This window comes from Macaca fascicularis, chromosome 2, assembly GCF_037993035.2.
Source record: "Macaca fascicularis isolate 582-1 chromosome 2, T2T-MFA8v1.1".
Lineage (NCBI taxonomy): Eukaryota > Metazoa > Chordata > Mammalia > Primates > Cercopithecidae > Macaca > Macaca fascicularis.
Genome location: NC_088376.1, coordinates 24,853,112 through 24,874,352, shown reverse-complemented (window position 1 = coordinate 24,874,352; position 21,241 = coordinate 24,853,112). Strand labels below are relative to the sequence as shown.

At 37.6% G+C, this 21,241-nt stretch overlaps 1 protein-coding gene across 1 annotated transcript in view; it reads left to right on the top strand.

The window, feature by feature from the left end:
- The window catches only part of UBE2E2 (ubiquitin conjugating enzyme E2 E2), a 386,475-nt gene that overhangs the window by 289,921 nt on the left and 75,313 nt on the right, over positions 1–21,241 (top strand). Inside the window, exon 4 of the mRNA XM_045385212.2 lies at positions 11,176–11,308. Coding sequence (XP_045241147.1) covers positions 11,176–11,308 — 133 coding nt within the window. The remainder of the gene's footprint in view (positions 1–11,175; positions 11,309–21,241) is intronic.

Below are 21,241 nucleotides of genomic sequence, written 5' to 3'. Positions count from 1 at the left end.
ATGCCTAATTGTCCAACTGAATGGATTTCTATTCCAGTTCTAATGCTTGCTTGCTTCTGTGTTATAAAAAAAGTTGAAATCTAGATGGTTTCCAAAGTCTTTATAATCATAACCTATTTCTAACAACCCATGTATATACAGGTTGAACATCCAAAATTTGAAAATTTTAAATCTGGAAAACTTTTGGTCCCAAGCATTTCAATAAGAGATACTCAACCTGTAAAAAGTAAGACTTAGTTCTTGTTGATTCCATGGTTGGTCTTTATGTTTACAAGTAAATGCGTATTATAAAAGTGTAGCTTAAAAAGGAAAGGAAGATTATACAGTTTTTCCCTGTAGTCTTTCTTCCCGTTTCCCAATTTCTCTACTTATCCCTGCTCACTACTTTATACAGTTATGTGTCTTAAAATTTTAAGTCTGTTGGCATAGTTGTGTACTCATTGCAGTGTATCCACACATTGGGAAAATGAAATATACACACAGGTAACACAAAAAGAGGCAGGGAAGTCGAGGAGTGTCATGAACTTGCTGAAGAAGTCTTCCTTTCTCAGTGACTCATAGAAGGCTAGTTTACTCTCTAAGCTTGCTGGCTACTACTTTCCCTGAGAAAGGGAAGTATTATGATTATTAAGTAGTAGTTATTTTTTCATTTAAAATATTCTTTTTCTTCTATTTATTCCTCTCTGCTAAGTTGTTGACAGTGATAACAAAGGGTACAGAGTAGGTAACAATAGTGACTTTAAAATGATATTTGGTGAAAGATCACCAAAATCATTTTTTTCGTCTTTACATCTCAAATCTGTAAAGTGTGCTTAGGGTAAACATCATTCCTGTTTATTAAGCTCTCACTGACCAAAAAGTACAAAATAATTATTTTTCTTAGAATATTTCAGGAGAATTAGAACCAGATGTTTAAGGACTAGAAAGAAGCCTTATGGAGGATAAAATTAACAGTCCAGTTCTGCATGGAGTTTAGTGTATGAAATGGATCTTTTCTATCAGCACTATTATATGCTAACTTCCTAAGATGTTTTGGTAGACTTTGGCAGTATTGGTTTTTAGAAAAAATTAATACAAATACAGGGAATCTCAGGGGTTTATGGAATACTAGTCTTCATTTGTCCTCCTCTCAGACACTACAGAACTGGCCTGTTTCTGAACACCCTCTGGGGGCATAGGGAATGCCTTTTCACTGTCAGTATAGAGTTCTTTTTTTCCTATGGTCCAGTTAATACTGTTTCTTAATATGTCCTTTTCCACCAAAATTAGAGGTCCTATGTATATGTTTTTATAACGTTTATATTTGCACAGAATGTTACCACTTCCAGAGGAGAACCTAGTACAGCTTTTAGCAGATCGGAAAGGTTGCAGCTAAGTTATGGACTAGGGGTCAAATAGAATGGTCAGACCTACAGAACATCTTATGCAAAAGCCAGGAGACAAGAAAGAGCCCAGCTCTCTTGAAAGCTCTGCAAGTAATTCCAGTATGATTGGAGTAATCGAGTTGAAGGGGAGCTTTGGGATGGCAAGGAGTGGGACCAGAAGTGTAAGCGGGAGCCAATTCTTTATGAAAGACCTTGTATGTTACAAAGAACTTTGGGCTTGATCATGAAGAACCTAGAGAAAGCAGGGAAGCAAAAGATCCTACTTAAAGGAGTTTCTGGAAATTACCCTATCTGCAGTTTGGTGAACAGATTGGAGGCAGGGAAACCATGCAAGACGCTGGTGCCATAATCTAAATGAGAGCTGATGCGGCCAATAATCATAGTACAGAGATAACACTGAAGTAAGATTCAACAGGATTTGGGGGACTTAGAGCAGAGGAGAAAAAAGAGGCATGGTCAAGGATGACTCTCAGATTTATGACCAGATTAGAGATGCTAACAGTTTGGTAGGTGATTGTCAAAGGTAGATAATGAGATACCCAGAATGAAGGTGAAAAGACTAGGTAGCTGACGGTAGAGCCCCTAAGGCAGACATTGAAGAGGACAAACAAAATGGAGTAGAAACCTAAATTAGAGGGAGACTGCCACTAGAGAAACACCTTCATTATTGTGTTGTATGCCAAAATCTCAATATCCCTGCAGCTAGCTTCCAAAGGGGCTTTGGACATAGGTGCAGTATATAGTTTGAATGTGAACAATGTACTTTCCCACAGGAAGGATGAATTCAGTTACATGAACTCTGCTTATAAGCAAGGATTGCTAAAGCTTTTGAAAAATCCCCTCATCATCTTCTCACTACCCCATCCCTAGTAATTTCAGGTCAGTTCCCTGGATTTACAGGGACTGAACACCTATTGTTCAGACAAGATGTTCCCTACCTGATCAGTCACACACATATTGTAAGAGAATTTCACTGGGTTGTGGGATTAACAGACAGCAATTCTCACTTGCTGTGTAGTATGATTAGATTTTTTAAACACACAGTTTAGGTATCCATTGCCGTTAAAACTTTATATTCAGCTAGCTTATTCTATGAATATTAATTTTAAAAAGCCCATTCCCCTTTAATTTCTTCTAGTTATGCCATCAATTATAATCCCTTCAATCAAGATTTAGACTTATAATATACATAGCTAATGTTTATTCAGCATTTGGTATGTTCAAGCAAGGTTCTAAGCACTTTTTTTGTAATAATATCATTAAACCTCCTAATAACCTCCCAACTTCTTTGATTCATGATGTAGAAATATACTGTGAGCTATGTATGTAATTTTAAATATCCTAGTAGTCACATTAAAAAGAGGAGAAAAGAAATAGGTGAATTTTATTTTAATACATTTTTAGCCCACCATTTCAACCTGTAATTATTATTAACCTGTAATTATTAAATAGATAAAGAGTAATTATTAAAATTACTAATGAGATATTTTACTTTATTTTGAGGTACCATCATCTCATTTTACTTACGAAGGGATTGAGGCACAGAAAGGTTAAGTGAAAAGTGGTGGCAAGTCAGACATATTCTTTCTATGGAGCCAGAATCCCAACATTGCCAAGGCATCCTTCCTCTTTACGTGTCCCAAAGTCAGTGTTAAGTAAAAAAGCAGTAGACAGAGCCAAAAACTCTTGGTCTTAGAATCACAGATGTGGCACAGCAGATTGAAAAGTATTCAGTATATTAAAAGCATCTTATGATCTTAAGTAAAGACAGTGAGAGCCTAATTATTTTCATGACTTTTATTACATGTAATATTTCAGCTGTACATAGGGGCTCATCCACTGTAGGCTGCAGCATGGGAAGCTGAACGTGGTTTGATTCCGTTGCAGAATTTCTCCTGAAGCAGCAACCTTGGGCATTCAGCCAAATCGTAATTTGCTGATATTTTTCATTCTAAAAGATTTACCTCATTGTGTTTTTATTTTGAAATTTAACTATGAAAGCTTTAGGTTTTTTTCTTATTTAAAAAAAAAATCTGAAAATAAAACAGTAAGGGAATTGATCATTTTCAGAATGTTGCAAGTGGGAAAACATTACTAAATAACCTAATACCTGAAAATCCTGATGTTAAATAAACATTCTATTCATTGATAATTTGAATTTCCTAAGAGTGGCAGCAGTGAATATACACGTTTTCTAAAGTTCTGCTATGTCTAAATATACATCATAAGATTAGTTTACAGAATCATTACTATTATTTTTTGATGTACACATCTTTGTAGCCTTGTTTTTCAGTTCTGAAACCATTCTTATAAATTTACAAAACAGCCTCTTTGAGTGTATTTTTGATCATCTACAACATGTAACAGCAACCACAACAGCAACTGACCTTTGGAGGGTTACTATTTTCCAAGTTCTGTGAGTACAATTCTACTAAAAATTTACAAGATTGGTACTATAATTATCTCATTTTGCAGTCAAGGAAACTAAGACATAGAAAAATTACACATTTACCCAGGTCCTACCAGGCTTTAAATGCCAAGGCTAGGATTCAGACAACTTAGTCTGACTCCAGAGCCTGTTTATGTTCTTCATCATTGCTCTGTACTACAAGTGTCCTCCGGCACCAAATTTTATTTGATCAGCTTGAGAAATAAGTGATCATTAAAAGAAAAAACAGTCTACAGATTTCTTTTTTTTTTTTTTTTTTTTTTTTTTTTTTGAGACGGAGTCTTGCTCTGTTGCCTAGGCTGGAGTGCAGTGGCCGGATCTGAGCTCACTGCAAGTTCCGCCTCCCGGGTTCACGCCATTCTCCTGCCTCAGCCTCCTGAGTAGCTGGGACCACAGGCACCCACCACCTCGCCCGGCTAGTTTTTTTTTTTTTTTATATTTTTTTAGTAGAGACGGAGTTTCACCGTATTAGCCAGGATGGTCTCGATCTCCTGACCTCGTGATCCACCCGTCTCGGCCTCCCAAAGTGCTAGGATTACAGGCTTGAGCCACCGCACCCAGCCCAGTCTACAGATTTCTTTCTCAATTCTCGATTCATGATACAGAAATATGATGTGAGCCACGTATGTAATTTTAAATTTCCTGATAGCCACACTAAAGGAAAAAGCAATAGGCGAAGCATATTTTAATAAATTTTTACGCCAGTACATTCCAAGTATTACCATTTCAACATGTAGTTGTTCGTTAAAATTATTAAATTAATAGGTAAATAGTAATTAAAAATTTTTTTTTTTTTTTTTTTTTGAGACGGAGTCTGCTCTGTCGCCCGGGCTGGAGTGCAGTGGCCGGATCTCAGCTCATTGCAAGCTCCGTCCCCCGGGTTTACGCCATTCTCCTGCCTCAGCCTCCCAAGTAGCTGGGACTACAGGCGCCCGCCGCCTCGCCCGGCTAGTTTTTTGTATTTTGTAGTAGAGACGGGGTTTCACCGTGTTCGCCAGGATGGTCTCGATCTCCTGACCTAGTGATCCGCCCGTCTCGGCCTCCCAAAGTGCTGGGATTACAGGCTTGAGCCACCGCGCCCGGCCTAATTAAAATTATTAATGAGCTATTTTACTTTCTTTTGCATTAAGTCTTCAACCTTTGGTGTATATTTTACACATACAGACAGCAAATTTCAATTTGCCCTAGCCACATTTCAAGTGCTTAATAGCCACATGGCTACCATATACAGCAAAGTTTTGGATGTTGGGTTCTCAACTGGTACATATCCAAATAGGAGTGGGGCAGAGGGCTGTGCAGTTCAAGAACCACTGCTATAACCTTTGGGATTTCAAGTGATACATTTCTAAAATGTTAGATGATTTCTAAAATGTTAAAATTTTTGACCGGGCGCGGTGGCTCAAGCCTGTAATCCCAGCACTTTGGGAGGCCGAGACGGGCGGATCACGAGGTCAGGAGATCGAGACCATGCTGGCTAACACGGTGAAACCCCGTCTCTACTAAAAAATACAAAAAATTAGCTGAGCGAGGTGGCGGGCGCCTGTAGTCCCAGCTACTCGGGAGACTGAGGCAGGAGAATGGCGTGAACCCAGGAGGCAGAGCTTGCAGTGAGCTGAGATCTGGCCACTGCATTCCAGCCTGGGCGACAGAGCGAGCCTCCGTCTCAAAAAAAAAAAAAAAAAAAAAAAAAAAAAAATTTATATAAGGGAAAGAGTATTAGTTTTATATGCATTTTGTTTGTTTGTTTGTTTTTGAGAGTCTAGAGTCTTACTCTGCCACCCAGTCTAGAGTGCAGTGGTGTGATCTTGGCTCACTGCAACCTCCACCTCCTAGGTTCAAGCAATTCTCCTGCCTCAGGTAGTATCCCATCTCCTATCTCCTGGGATAGGAGTATCCCAGATACTCCTCCCAAGTAGCTGGGATTACAGATGCCCACCACCACACCTGGCAAATTTTTGTATTTTATTAATAGAGATGGGGTTTCACCAAGTTGGCCAGGCTGGTCTCGAACTCCTGGCCTCAAATGATCCTCCTGCCTCAGCCTCCCAAAGTGCTGTGATTGTAGGCTAGTTTTATATGCATTTTAGAAGACTAGTTGGTTATCAAGATAATTTGTTGCTACTGGCTAAGATTTCTTAAAGAGGCACACTTTGACAGCATAAACCAATTCAGAGTGATAATATTAGCTGGGTTATTTTAGTCCACTGTTAATAACTACATAGACAGCTGACTAACTTCAAAGAACCAATACAACTTGGAGTTCTGACTGAGAGCCAAATAAAACTTGGAATGGGCAAAAATTGGGTTTATGTTATCTGCAGACATTGCCCTTCTTGGTGGGATACTGCCGTCTTCTACTTCGGAGTCCCTTCCTCAGCCGCACTATTTGGTAGCGACTCCTTATTTAGCCTGTATCTTATAATTTACTGTGGTTACCATCCTTGGGAGGCTATTTTAAGATTTCTTACAGTGACTCAGAGAAATTATAGCTTGGGATTTGCTAGATGTGTTTGTGTATGTTATTTCATAGCTGTATACACTCACCTGTGTGTTTTTTTTAACTGAATTTATTCATCTACCTTGAAGTAATGTTGTAACTATAAACCTGTAATTTTCTCTACTTTTAAGCTCTTCCTTCTGATAAGGTTATCTATTCGTATTGGGTTTAATTATAGCTCAAGGCATAACCATGTGTGTTATTCATCTGAGTGAGTGAGCCTGTCTGGCAACAAGAGGCTGTTGTTACCAAAGCTTTATTGTCATCTGGGCTGAATATACTCTGTCTGTGCCTCATTGCCAGCCTCAGGAGAAGGAGGTAATGGGGCAATGGGGGAGGAATGTTGTACTGTAGTCCCTTACACCACTGCTTCTCAATATATTCCAGCCCTTTGCAATGAACTAGGATAACTGTGATTTTATTTACTTCATCTTTTTTTAAACAGAAATCAAACACTGGAAATAAAATTTAACTCTGCTTCATTTCCCATCTCTACATCTTATTTCCTCCCATCTCCCCACTCCCCCTCATCCGTTGTTGTTCTCATAACCATTATCATGAATTTAGGTTTATCTTTCCAGATAATTTCTTAAAAGACTTGGACATAGATATGTATCCATAAATAATATAAAATATTCATACCATAGGACCTGTAAATTCATACAGTAGGATCTTATAAATTAAAGAGTAGGATCTGTTTTTAATTTATACAGTAGGATCACACTGTACATATGCAGCACGTTGCTTTTCTCACCATATTGGTAGATTTTGACATAATTTTTCTTAATGTAAGAATTTGGTACATATGTAATAACGTATCTAACACATGGCAGATTAGAAAACCTGGTAATAAAACAGAAAGCACCTGAATCCACTGCACACACTGAGAAGTAAAACATACCCAGAACCATTGAAGCTCAGTATGCTGCTTCTCCAACCTCTGCTCCCACCCAGGAAACCACTCTTCTGAACTTTCTTCCTACTCATTTTCTTTTCTTACCTCATATTTATGTGTCCCTCAACAGTATATATCCTTGTTTGCTTGCTTTTAAGCTTTGCAGAAATAGTATCATACTGTATATATTCTTTTTAGTCTTAATTTTTTATTCAGTATATTTTTAAGATTCATTCATGTTAATCTGTATATTTTCACTGCTGTATAGTATTCCTACCCATTTTTCTGTCAGTAGCCATTTGTGTTGTCTCCAATTTTACTATTATAAATAGTGCTTCTATAAACATTCTCAATGTCTTCTGGTGGTACACACATGTAAAAGTTTCTCTGTAGTATATACCTGGGAGTATAATTGCTATGTTGTAAAATAGGTGTACAGTTGACCCTTGAACAACTCAGGAGTTAGAGGTACCAACCCCCCGTGCCATCAAAAATTTATGTATAACTTTTGACTTTCTCCAAATTTAACTACTAATAATACCCTACTGTTGACAAGAAGTCTTACTCATAACATAAACATTTCAGTTAACACATATTTTGCATGTTATATGTATATATGCTGTATTCTTAGAATAAAGTAAACTAGAAAAAAGAAAATATTAAGAAAGTCATAAGGAAGAGAAAATGCATTTACAGTATTGTACTGTGTTTATTGTTACCCTAAGTTTACATCATCTGTTTACAAGATGAAATGGCAGCTAACCACAACTGTAGACCTCAATCTACAGTGTATATCAAGTAGTTCAACTTTTCCTTGTAATGGCATGACTTTTCTCTGCTTGTTGGGAGCACTTCCAGCATCACTAGTGGCCCTTCGTATGGATCCCATGGTGTTATTTAAGATTTACGGTATTGCACAAACACAATGAAAAATAGGCGAGAACTGAGAGAGATCAGTTTTTACCGCAGTATGCAATTTGCTGGAGAGATGAACTGCTCATGCAGAGATGATTTTTGTCACATGGCATTTTAGGCATTTTAGGCAGCTATTGGCAATAGCTGAGTTCATTGCAATAGCAACACGAGGTGGCTACAAAATTATTACAGTAGTACAATATGTACCACAGTTACTTTTATGCATTTTATTGTGATTTAATACTCTGTGTTTGCTTACATTTCTTTTAAATGCACATGGCATCATGTATCGTTTGTGTGGATAATTTTAACTTTTCCATAAGAGATTGGTATATATTTTCTGGTAGTAAATGAGAAAAACTAATACCTTTGTATATTTTGTGCACTCATGACATTCCTAACTTTCTTTTAATTTTTCAATATTTCTAGGCTAGTGCTTTGTCAGCAAGTTTTTTCAAATTGTCACAAATCTCAAATTTTTCTAGCGTATTCTCTTGAAATTTACTTCATCTAAGTTGACTCATGCAATGCAGACCTGTTGTTTAGGGGTCAACTGTATATTCAGCTTAACTAGATGAGCCTATGTTCTTATCCAGAGTGATTACTCATACTCATCAGCAGTACATAGCAGTTCTAGTTTTTCCACATCCTCATCAACACATGGTTTTATCTGGCATTTATTTTTGCCTTTGCATTTTGTAAAATAATATTACTGAATTGTGATTTTCAGTTTCATTTCCCCGATTTTGATGATATTGAGCATTTTTCATATGATTATTGGCCATTTGTGTTTCCCTTTTTTTGGAAATATCTATGTATTTTTTAATAGAGTTAGTCTTTTTTTAGTTGATTCTTAAGAACTTGTATATTCTCAACACTAGCATTTGGTCACTTTTATATGATCCAAATATCTTTTCTCAGTTTGTGGCTTGCCTTGTCACTCTCTTCAGTCAAACTCTAAAATTTTGACTTTTGCATTTAAATATTTAATCCATCTGCAACAGAGTTTGTTTATTTACTGAGGGTAAAAATTCAGTTTCTCTGTTTTTCAAATATAAAAACTTTTCCTAGTCCCATCAGTTGACATAAATCAGGTTTTCATATGTGTGTGGAAAAGTTTGAGGAATTTCTTTGAGCTTCCAAAAAAAAGTTGTAAATCAACTTGTTGAATTTTGGTTTTAAAAAGCAGTTGGACTTTTTAATTGGAATTGCGATTAATCAATTTGGGGAAATTGACATCTGATATCAGGTCTCCCTACCCATAAACTTGGTATCTCTCTCCATTTATTTAACTCTTATGAGTATTTTTCAGTGAGTTTTATATAATTTTCTCCATAAAGATCTTACACATCTTTTATGACTTTATTCATAGCTTCCTTACAAGACCTATTGCAACTCATTTAAAAATACATATTCTAGGAGCCAGTTGTGGTCCAGTGATGCGTGCCTGTAAACCCAGCTACTTGAGAGTCTGAGACCCAAGAATGACTTGAGCCCAGGAGTCCAAGACTAGCCTGGGCAACCTAGTGAGACCCTGTCTCAAAAAAAAATATTGCATTTTCTGGTGGTGTATTGAAATGAAGTTGATATTTGGATATTGAGCTTATATCTAGCAATTTCGCTAAACTCTTTTTATTAAGTTTAATACATTGTGTATATATACATATATATAGTATTTAGGTTCACAGGGAAAAAAGCCCATATATATATGTAGTATTTAGGTTCACAGGAAAAAAAGCCCATATATATATACTACAAATACTATTTTATTTCTTCTATCTCAATCCATATACCTTTTATTTTTCCTTCTGATTTTCATACTTTGATAAATATGATCTCTAGTACAGTACTGATTAGAAGTGGGGATAACAGCCATTCTTGTCTTACTCATCAATTTAAAGGGAGTGTTTTTAATATTTTACCATTGAATATAGTAGTTGATGTGAGGTTTTTGATAGATGTCTTTTATCAGGTTAAAGAAGTTTCCTTCTATTCCACTTTTGCTAAGTTTATGGAGTTTTTAAAATTACGAATGGCTGTTTGTGATAAAATGGCTGCTTAGTAATGAGTTTTTTGTAGATATAAACTCATTTCAAAATAAGAGGGAAAAGAAGCTGAATCCTTATTGGCAACAAAATCTTTCCCAAGCCTCTTAATAGGGTTGCCTACTTTGTTATAGGGTGTGAGGAGAATTTCTAGTATTCTGTTATTATTACATGTAGGTAATAGCTTGATGAAACAAAAAGAACACTGGAAAGCTAAATCCTAATCTCATTTTGCCCTTCTTTTCACCTGAGAGAACTAATACAATTCACTTGACTCACGTGGGCCATATTGTTTTCAGCAAAATTCTCTGAAACTCAGAGACATGTGTACTGCTAGTAGCCGCGTGGCTTCTTCATTTGCTTTGTTATTAATCCATCATCATCCAACATACTGACTTAGGAGGCACTAAGGACAAGGTACAACCTATTCCTCAAGCACCTTCTAGAGGGGGTGGAAAGAAGCAGTAGTTACAAAACACAGTTATGAAACAAAATGATACATCTTACCATCTACAGACCTTATTGCTCATAATGTGTGGGTCAGGAAGTCCTTTGGGTGGGAAGAAAGAAAGGAAGATTCAGATGGGATATGATATTTGAGCAGAGACTTTGGATGATGAACATTGAACCTCCTTTGTGTTCTCAGTTGTTAGCAAAGGGATCAGACTAGTCATTCCCCAGAGGCCCTTCTAACTTTGAAATTTTGTCTCTGACATCACAAATAATTTCATGCTTTCATTAAACATTTGTGTTCCTACCTCTGGCCTATGGTCCTTGGATTCTTGTTCCATAGGCTTAGGGTTGTGAATGACAAAAGAGGATCTTGGTGTTCTTTTATTAAGTAATAACAATATGAATCTTAACAGAGTTAACTGATTAACTTTTTGTGTTTTTATGGAATTGCTCAATTGGTTATCATAAATAGATTTTGTTAAATTCCAGCCTGTATATAATTTCTAAGCACATTTCATTTGTATGTCTTATTTCAGTGCTGGACCCAAAGGAGACAACATTTATGAATGGAGGTCAACTATATTGGGACCCCCAGGATCTGTCTATGAAGGAGGGGTGTTCTTTCTTGACATTACCTTTTCACCAGACTATCCGTTTAAACCCCCTAAGGTCAGTATGAATTTTCATTGGTTTTTAGCAATATGGATTATATTTCTAGATACATATACTTATTCTTAAATATACATTTCTAGGGATGCATGTCTATTCTGTTGTCACAGACAGCTTCCCAGGATTGATAGTGTATAAAATGAAACAGTGTAAAAAAATTGTAGGTTATTCCTCCACCCCAACTTTTTACTGATTTCCTTGTTTTTTTCTCCTCCTTTTTCTCTTCATTATCTCCTTTCTTTGTTATACATTTTAATGTAATATAAAACACCATGTTTTATGGGTGAAAATGGGGGCATAAGATTGGGCCAGGGTTAGTACCAGAGCCCAGAGAATCAGACGTAGCCTGGAGCCAGAGCCCAAGCAAGCTAAGCGCAATAATCAGGCTAAAGGAGAAGGAAGCCTTGCCAAGGCAAAGTTTATAGCACGAGCTATGGAGGTTTGAGTTTTGGTGCCTCTAGAGTTCAGCTGCTCACATGTAGTACACATGGACTAGTATGGAAAGTATGACCCACAGAGACGTAAAAATCATGTTAAGAAAATTTAGTAAAGAAGTATTTATAATAGTTCATTAATGAAACTAATTAATGAAAAGTCATTTATGTTCATATCTGATGTGCAAGAGTGTAGTGAAATCAGAACATGAAAGAACTCTCACTTATTTAAGCCAAGATTATATACTTTAGAAAGTCTTTACATTCCTTTCTACTGCCTATAAGTCAGATGTTTTTAAATCATGTCATCTCTATTAGCATTTGTTCTCCACTATGGCAAAGGAAATGACCCTGAGGACACTATGTTTTGGCTACCAAGAAAGAATTCTCATCTGGCCCTGACTTAAGGTCACAATGCACAGGGATAGAAAACTTGTTTGCATTGTGTAGGTTGGAGTAAACAATATAAGAAAACAAGAATAAGACTAGACTTTCACGATGACTTTCTATAATTACCCTCCCTCTTCTTTTTTGCCCCTGCTCTTCCTTTCTTCCTTCCTTTCCATTGATGCTTAGATAGTGTTACCAAAGCAAAAAGTAGTAACTATAATTATCCTCAATGAGGAAACCAAGGACAGAGGAACTAAGTAACTTGTCCAGCATTATGCATCAAGCAAAAGGTGGTATAAGGATTTGAATCTGGAAAGCCTGGCTCCAAAGCCCATACTTCTTCCTACGTTACACAATACATTTTATTCAAGCTGTCAGGGCTGGTGGCACTGGTGACCACCAAGAGCTTGCATTTGGCAGATTTTCAGTGACAAAGCCATAGGAAATCTAATACTTATCTTCTCCCTTTACTGGATGGGACCCTTATACCTTTCTTTTCTGCTTTAGACCAGCCCTTACGTTACCTGGAGTATCTGTTGTACTACGAGGGATGTAAGGACCTTTCTTTCTCAGCCTCTACAGTAAAGGATGCACAGAGTGAGGAAGGGGGAAGAAACTCAGACCAGGATATTGTGCTGCTTGTAAATCTGATGTGATCTGTTCCTTGAGATTAGCAGTTTCAGAAAATGTGTGGGCTTACCCAATTTCTGAATGACAGAAATGTGTGGTTAAACAAAGCTCGAATAAGCTGAAGGGGAGAGAGTCAATCGCATTCTTGACGTTCTTCACTGAGTCGAGCACTCTACTGGGCATCAGCTCTGCCAACTCATTTCTTCTCCAGAACGCTCCAGTAAGACTAGGGTGTTCCCCTGTCACAGAGAAGGAAACATAGATGAGACTTAGAGAGGTTTTCCAAGAATGTACAACCAGGAATCTACTGAAGTCTGACTCCAGGGGCTATGTACTTTCCACTGAATTATACACACTTGCCATGGAGAAGTTGACTGGTAAAAATAGGGCATGGGAAGAATGCTTTATCTGTCCTCAAATGTTTCAGGGACTATGGTGTGGGTAGGCGTTGGACTTTATCCAAGATGGTTGGATGGGACAAAAATAGAAGCAGGAGGGTGTCAGTTACAGGGAAGTAGATTTCAATTTTTTCTGAGGGAAATCTGACCCACAGTTGGACAGTCAACTTGTGTGTGACTCTACTTCTGAGACACCACACTTCCCTTTACTAGGAGTGTTCAAGAAAAAACTGAGTTACTACCTGTCAAGAATCTTACCAGAAAATAATTGAATCCCTCCACGTAATGAGTTGGACCAGACTATCTCTAAGGAGAAAAAAAAATCAAACTTTGGTACCTAGAACCACAATTCAAATGCACATTTGATAGATACCTGTGGAAAGTTTTTAAAAGCAAATTATCACCTCCTAATATATCAGTTTTAGAAATCAGATTTTGTAGATAGGTGTGTTACTCGAGGGAGAAAAAACTTGGTGTGTAGTGAAGGCTATTAAGTAAAACAAATACTTTTATTAATAGTTTTGATGTAACATCTCCATGCTTTTCTAGTGTCCTGTTAGTTTAAATAGTACATGTTTCAAGTTGTCTTGGGTTTTTTTTCTCTGCTACTTGGTATTTTTCTCTCCTTTGCTCTTTTTTTTTTTTTTTTTTCACGTTAGCCATGCATTTTGATTCCTGCAGCATTTCCCAGTACTCTGAAGAATGAACCAGGGAAGCAGTAGTTGTCAGGGGAAATTACTTATAAGAGCAGAGGCTTATAAAAACATCGGATGGGCTAACTGATGGTTATTTGTGTGGATATACATACCATAAAATTAGTCCATAGCATGATTGGGTTCATGAGATTATTTTTTCCAAATTCTCATAAATAGAACCTTTTATGAGGACTTCTAAACACTGTAGAGCTCCAGTGTAGCTTTTAAAGGTCAGAGGAACGATTTGAGATGCCCCTTCTTGTTGCAGGAACTTTTTCACAGTAGGGCTTGGTCAGGTTGAACACCCTATCTTCCACTGCCCAATTTTTAAAAATCAGAGATGAGCTCTTCTAGTAATTTCTTCCAGAATTTGCCAAATTCTAATAAGGCAAGCAAAACAATTACTACCTGAGTACATAACGTTCATTAAACTTAGTGTTCTAGTTTTAAATAGGTTGAGTACTAGTACTTTTCAAATGCTATATTTCAGTACAATTTTTAGGACATTGAATTTCTTATATGTTTATGCCTTTTACTTAACCTATAGCACAATTTTACTATTTCAAAGTAGGTAAGGCATTTTACATGATATCTTTTCTTGTGTGACATTGTCCATTGCATCTGTTGTCAGGTCTTCAATTGAGTACTTAACCACCAATTATAATATTATTTCTCTGAGAAAATACCTGTTTAATAGAACTCCATCTAGGAATACTACATTATGGCCAAAAAGAAAAGTGTAATGAACTGCTAGTGTTCGAAGTATAAAAGCTTTTTATGCCTATTTGTTTTTCAGTGTAGACATATGTTTTAATGTTTTAATTCAGATATCTGTTTTCAAGGTAGAAGTTGCTTTGTTTTTTTGTTTGTTTATTTTTTGAGAAACAGTTCACTCTTTTGCCCAGGCTGGAGTGAAGTGGCACGATCTCAGCTCACTGCAACTTCCACCCCCTGGATTCAAGCGATTTTCCTGCCTCAGCCTCCCGAGTAGCTGGGATTATGGCGCCTGCCACCACACTCGGCCTATTTTTTGTATTTTTAGTAGAGACAGGGTTTTGCCATGTTGGCCAGGCTGGTCTCGAACTCCTGACGACCTCAGGTGATCCAGCCACTTCAGCCTCCCAAAGTGCTAGGATTACAATCATGAGCCACCACGCCCGGCCAGAAGTTGCTTTGTGTTTTGTTGGGGATTAGCTTTTAGATTCATAGATAATTAGTTTTTAAATTTATAGGTAATTACTCATCAGCCAGGTGCAGTTGCTCACTCTGGTAATCCCAGCACTTTGGGAGGCTGAGACAGGAGAATCACTTGAGATCAGGAGTTCGAGACCAGCCTGGCCAACGTGGCAAAATCCCGTCTCTACTAAAAATATAAAAATTATCTGGGCATGGTGACTCACACCTGTAGTTCCAGCTTCTCAGAAGGCCGAGGCATGAGAGGTACTGCCCACGAGGCAGAGGCTGCACTGAGCTGAGATCACGCCATTGCACTCCAGCCTGGGGGACAGAGCAAGACTCTGTCTCAAATAAATAAATAAATAAATAAATAAATAAATAAATAAAATTACTCCTCAAAGTGCTCAAAATCTGTACTTTATTTTAAAAGTTTAATATGTAAGTATTTTAATGTTATTCATTTTGCAGCCTACATATTTGTTATAGAATTAAAAAACTATTGCAGATAAGCAAAAGGGAAAAAAATTACCTGTAATCTCCCCCAAACTGATTATTCATGCCATTTAGGTATATCTGTTTTAAGACTTTTGTTTCCTTCATTTGTATCATATACATATAAATATGTACACATACAGGCCTGTACATATATATACACATAAACACACATACACCTTTTTACAAAAATTGGGCCATACTCCCCATGGCTTCATGTTTACTTTTTTATCTAATGTTATATTTTCATCCAGTGCCACATATTATATACTTCCAGTAAACATTTAATTGTGTTACAGTTATATGGGCTACCTAGTATTCCGTTGTATAAATATACCAAAATTTAATCACTTTCATGTGGCTGGACATTTAGGTTCTTCTCATTGCTTCTGTTATAATCAGTGATGTGATGAACATTCTTAAAATTACATATTTTTTATACTTTTATGATTATTTTCTCAGGTTAAATTTGTTGATGTAGAATTTCTAGGTAAAGAGTTTGCGCATATTTTAGAGTTTTTGGTAAAGATTGACAAATTGTGCTTCAGAAAAATTGTATCAGTTTACATTGTAACCATCAACATGACAGTGTAGAACTTTCCTACACTCCCCTCAGCTTTGAGTATTTTAGGTCTTTTTTACTGGCAGTAGATGAAAAGTGGTATCTTATGGTTACATGAATTTACATTTATTTGACTACCTGTGAAATGTATGACAGTTTTCATGTATACTGTTGTCCTATCTCATTATTTCTTTTTGTGAATAATATAAAAAACATTTTATCTTAGAAGTCTTACAATAGGCTGGGCGCGGTGGCTCAAGCCTGTAATCCCAGCACTTTGGGAGGCCGAGGCGGGTGGATCACGAGGTCAGGAGATCGAGACCATCCTGACTAACATGGTGAAACCCTGTCTCTACTAAAAATACAAAAAACTAGCCGGGCGTGGTGGCGGGCGCCTGTAGTCCCAGCTACTCGGAGGCTGAGGCCGGAGAATGGCGTGAACCCGGGAGGCGGAGCTTGCAGTGAGCTGAGATTGCGCCACTGCACTCCAGCCTGGGTGACAGAGGGAGACTCCGTCTCAAAAAAAAAAAAAAAAGAAGTCTTACATTAACAAAATTAACAAGGATGCTTGAAGAATTCAGAAACTAAAGGAATATATTATGTTGGGTTTTTTTTTCTACCAAAAACACTTTGAAAATATTATGACACTCTATCTAATGTTTCTGTTTCAGACATTCTTTCTTTTTTTTTTTTTTTTTTTTTTTTTTGAGATAGGGTCTCACTCTGTGGCCCAGTGACGTGGGTGACGTGATCATGGCTTACTGCAACCTCCACCCAGTCTCAAGTGATCCTCTCATGTCAGCCTCCCAAGAGGCTGGGACTGCAACCACACACCACCACACCTGGCTAATTTTTTTTTTTTTTTTTTTCTGGTAGAGAGAGGGTTTTGCCATGTTGCCCAGGCTGGTCTTGAACTCCGGGGCTCAAGCAATCTGCCCACTTTGGCCTCCCAAAGTGCTGGGATTACAGGCGTGAGCCACCACCCCTGGCCTGTCTTAGAAATTCTAATGACTTACATCCTCACTCAGGACTCATGTTAGGTAACAGGTCAGATATTTGTCTTTTCAGTAGAAATGCATAGGGGTAACACATTTTTAATTTGGCTTTTTCTGTCTCACTGTGGATCTGTACATGACATAAAAAATAAGTGTTCATTCTAAATAGATTTGGAATTAGGTAGGTGAGAGAGTCATGAATGTTTGTTTTTAATTTTCAGTGTTTCAGGCCACTTATACACAGGTTAGACATGCTGTGTCCATGTTCCTGGGAAACATTGTTTTCTTTGGTAATGGCAAGAAGATAGTATCTGCTGGTGATAAAATTTGTGCCTCAGGTGTTTTATAAAACAAGACAAAAAATTACATCAATAAAGTGTAAGTGAAATTAAGAATGATATTCAAAATCTTTTTAAATATAATTTGTTCTTTCACTACAAATTTTAGCAAGTACATTTTAAAATCCTAGAGATCAACTCAGAGCATATCAGTTTATGGGTTTGTTTGTTATTTTTTATAAAGTCTAACTATGGGTTGCTTACTAATGTCAGCTAATGGGGAAGGCCTTAACTGCTTTTGAAGAGTGAAATAGATAGGGTCTTCAAGTTTTCGAAATCTGTATTTTTCTCATGGCTACTCATAAATAAGGTAGCTAATTAGTTACAATAAGAAACAGTGATATTCAGCATTTGAAAGCCAGAGAGAGATCTGTAACTGAAGTTCAACAATGAGTTCCACAACTGTACCCTTACTAGATTATTATTATGTACTTGTTTTTATTGTTGCTGCCACTGCTCAAAGAGGAAAGTTGAATGTGTTTCCCAGAATTTTCAGAAAGAGCAGTGATTTATGTGTGTAAACCCAGCTACCCACTCATTTACTCTGGCCTTGGTTAGAGAACACGCAGTTGTCATGGAGTAACATGAATTGACTTGTTTTTAACCTGAGTTCATGCATTCATATAAAGCTTGGCCGTGGATCAAGTTCTTTCTTACATTTTGAATTGCCTATTTGACATCTCTAGTTGAACATCCAGTAGTCATCTCAAACTTAACAAATCCAAAGCCCTATTACTGATTACCCTGTTCCACATCAGCCAGACCAGCTTCTCGAGTCTTCCCCATGTCAATGAATGTCAGCTCTATTTTTCCAGGTGCTGAAACTAAAAACCTTACAGTCATTCTTGACTCCTTTCACACAGCTAGTCAGACCCAGTCCTACTGGCTCAATCTTGAAAGTAAATCTAGAATCTAAACATTTCTCACCACCTTTCCCTAGAAACTCTGTGGCCCAAACCACCGTCAACTGTTCTCCTCCCTCAGATTACTGTGGAAATCTCATATGTGGTCTTCCTGGTTCCACCCCTCGTCCCTCCTACAGTACATCCCATATGCTGAAAGGTTCCTTTTTTTTTTTTTTTTTTTTTGGCTGGAATGTAGTGGTGTGATCTTAGCTCACTGCAGCCTCCACCTATCAGGCTCAAGCAATCTTCCTACCTCAGCCTCCCAAATGGCTGGGACCACAGGCATTTGCCACCATGCCCAGCTACTTTTTGTATTTTTGGTAGAGATGGGGTTTTGCCATGTTGCCCAGGCTGGTCTCAAACTCCTGAGCTCAAGCAATCCGCCCGTCTCAGCGTTCCAAGGTGCTGGGATTACAGGCATGAGCCACCACGCACAGCCTAAAGCTTCCTTCTATAGTGTGTCAGATTATGTAAATTATTTGCTTAAACCCTTCAGTGATTCCCAGCTCCTGAATAAAAGCCTGTAAAACCATACAGAACCACCCCGTTCACAGAACAGTTTTCAAAGTTGCCAACCATCAATTTTTACTCAAATATTCAAAGCCTGCTTTTTCACAAGCCTTTCCATTTGTTCTTCCTTCTGCCTGCATTTGTATGCCACCCAGAAATTCACATGACTCACTTCATTTCTCACTTGATGTGTCTGCTCAAATGTCACCTTTTCAGAGAGGCTCTTGGATGACAAATTCCAACCTCCTAGGTTCCCTATAAACTTCTTCACAACCACTACTATACTTGATTTTTTGCTATAGCACGTCTCCCTCTTAGTGTTATATATTTGTTTATTATGTTTCCCTTTCCCCAGTTAGCATGTAAGCTCAATGAGCACAGAAACTTTGTCTGTTTTGATGTCACTACTTTAATCTCAGCCATGTAGAACAATACCTGCTGATTCAGTAGGCAGTTAGTAAAAATTTGTTGAATTAGTTAAATGCATGCAACTGTACCATAAGTAAATGTTTATTACCCCCCCACTTCATGGATCCGAAAACTGAGCTCCATGGAGGTTAAGCTGCGCACAGGCCACACAGAAAGTAGGTAGCAGAACCGGAATCTAAAGCCAGTTCTAAACTGAGCCTTTTATCTCCAATTATAGAGAAGGTGTAGATTGCTTAGATCCCTGGAAGAAGGAATACTTGTTCCTGGATTAAACACTCCGGTATAAATTAATTATATCGGATCATTCTCCAACCCAAGTGTTTTTGAGGGGAGAGGAAAGACATGGTATGAGGAGGAAAGAGATGATATGAAGAGGAAAGAATGTTAGAAGAGATTTTGTGTGCCTGACTTTCTGTTTTGCTAGGAATCCTCTTTCCGAAGGCACTGGAGGCTTTTCTCCAATATGTTTCCAATTCACAGACTGAGGTGTCATATCTACGTTAAATAATAAATATTGATTTCTAGATTTTGCCAGCTTTAAAGAAGTTACTTCACATTTCACAGATCATTTTCACATTTAACTAGTGTCATAATGGCCTGGTATCCTCAGTGTCATGACTGGGCTATCATAGATTGCTTACATCACATGAGTCAGGTTTTCTTTTTGGTCCATGCTCCTTTTGATAAACGTTTAATAATGGCATGCTATCCTTAAATGTTATGTGAAATTCCAAAATGAATGTGATGATTAAAAATAGATCAAAATGATGTCATTGTCTTTTAAAATAATGCACATTATATCTGTGTGTCCAGCCACCACCTACAACTACCACCAATTTAGCAGTTACTAAGAAGTAGGATTGGGTTTTGTTTTCAGGGCAAAGAATACCAACTTTATTGTAAGCCAAATTAAATATGCCTATAAACTGATAGGAAATCAGCCTTCTGGCTGACAGGAAGTTTAATTTAGCCATATTTTGGGAAGATACCTTTATTCCTAGCTTTCTATAATCTAATGCAGTTCATTAATTTTAAAGAAGGACATTTAGTTTATTATGGTTTCCTGAAATGCTTATTGCTCAAGCCAGCTTTATTTTTCAGGTTGGATCAACTTAACCACCTGTACGTTTGCACAAGCCTTGAAAAGTTGGTGGTGTAATCAGCCACTCTGGCACACCCCTATAAGAGCCCTGCCATAAAGGTGGAGGTTTCAAACAAGTATTTTACTGTGCTTCTCCATGCTCTGGAGATCCCATCTCTGTGAATGTGACCGCACTCCAAATGCAAGTTGGTGTTGGTTGATATTACTGTCAGCATAACTGGGAGGGGTAGACAGGCCTAAATTCCTTCACGATGGATTTTCTTCTGCAGAGAAGTTATGTGAACAGAGGAGACTGAAGTGAGACAGACATTCAGAAGCTTGGAAAATGAGGAGCTTGTTTGCCTTCAGGACTCAGAAAAGATTCAACTCACTTACCAGAGGGGTGACTTTTCTAAGGAAAGATTCTCAGATGACACAAGTGATACCCTCCCCTCACATGAGTTTTCTGAAGAGAGAAGGGTGGGGTAACTCCTCTAGGTACAGTCTTCAGTATCCCAAACATCAGAGGGTATTGAGTGATCCACTCACTGGTCCCATAAAACAGTGAACACTGGGAACTCTGAGAGAAACACTCTTAAGCACAGAAAGTTCAAGGACAATAAGGTGATACTGGAAGAAATAATCTTGTAAAGAGGACAACCTTCTGTAGTACTGAGCCAGATGAAGCTTCGATTTTGGCATTTTCCTAACCCTATAGGAAAGGGCTTTTGATGGAACCAGATCAAGACATCCTGTGTTGATTGCCTGTAAATTTAAAAACAAATTATATTTCATTGTCCACTTGAGAGATGGGATGGGGAAATAATAATCCACATGTAACAAAAAAAGTATATTCTCCACTTTATTTAAATATGTTACTTGCTTAGATAGTTACTTG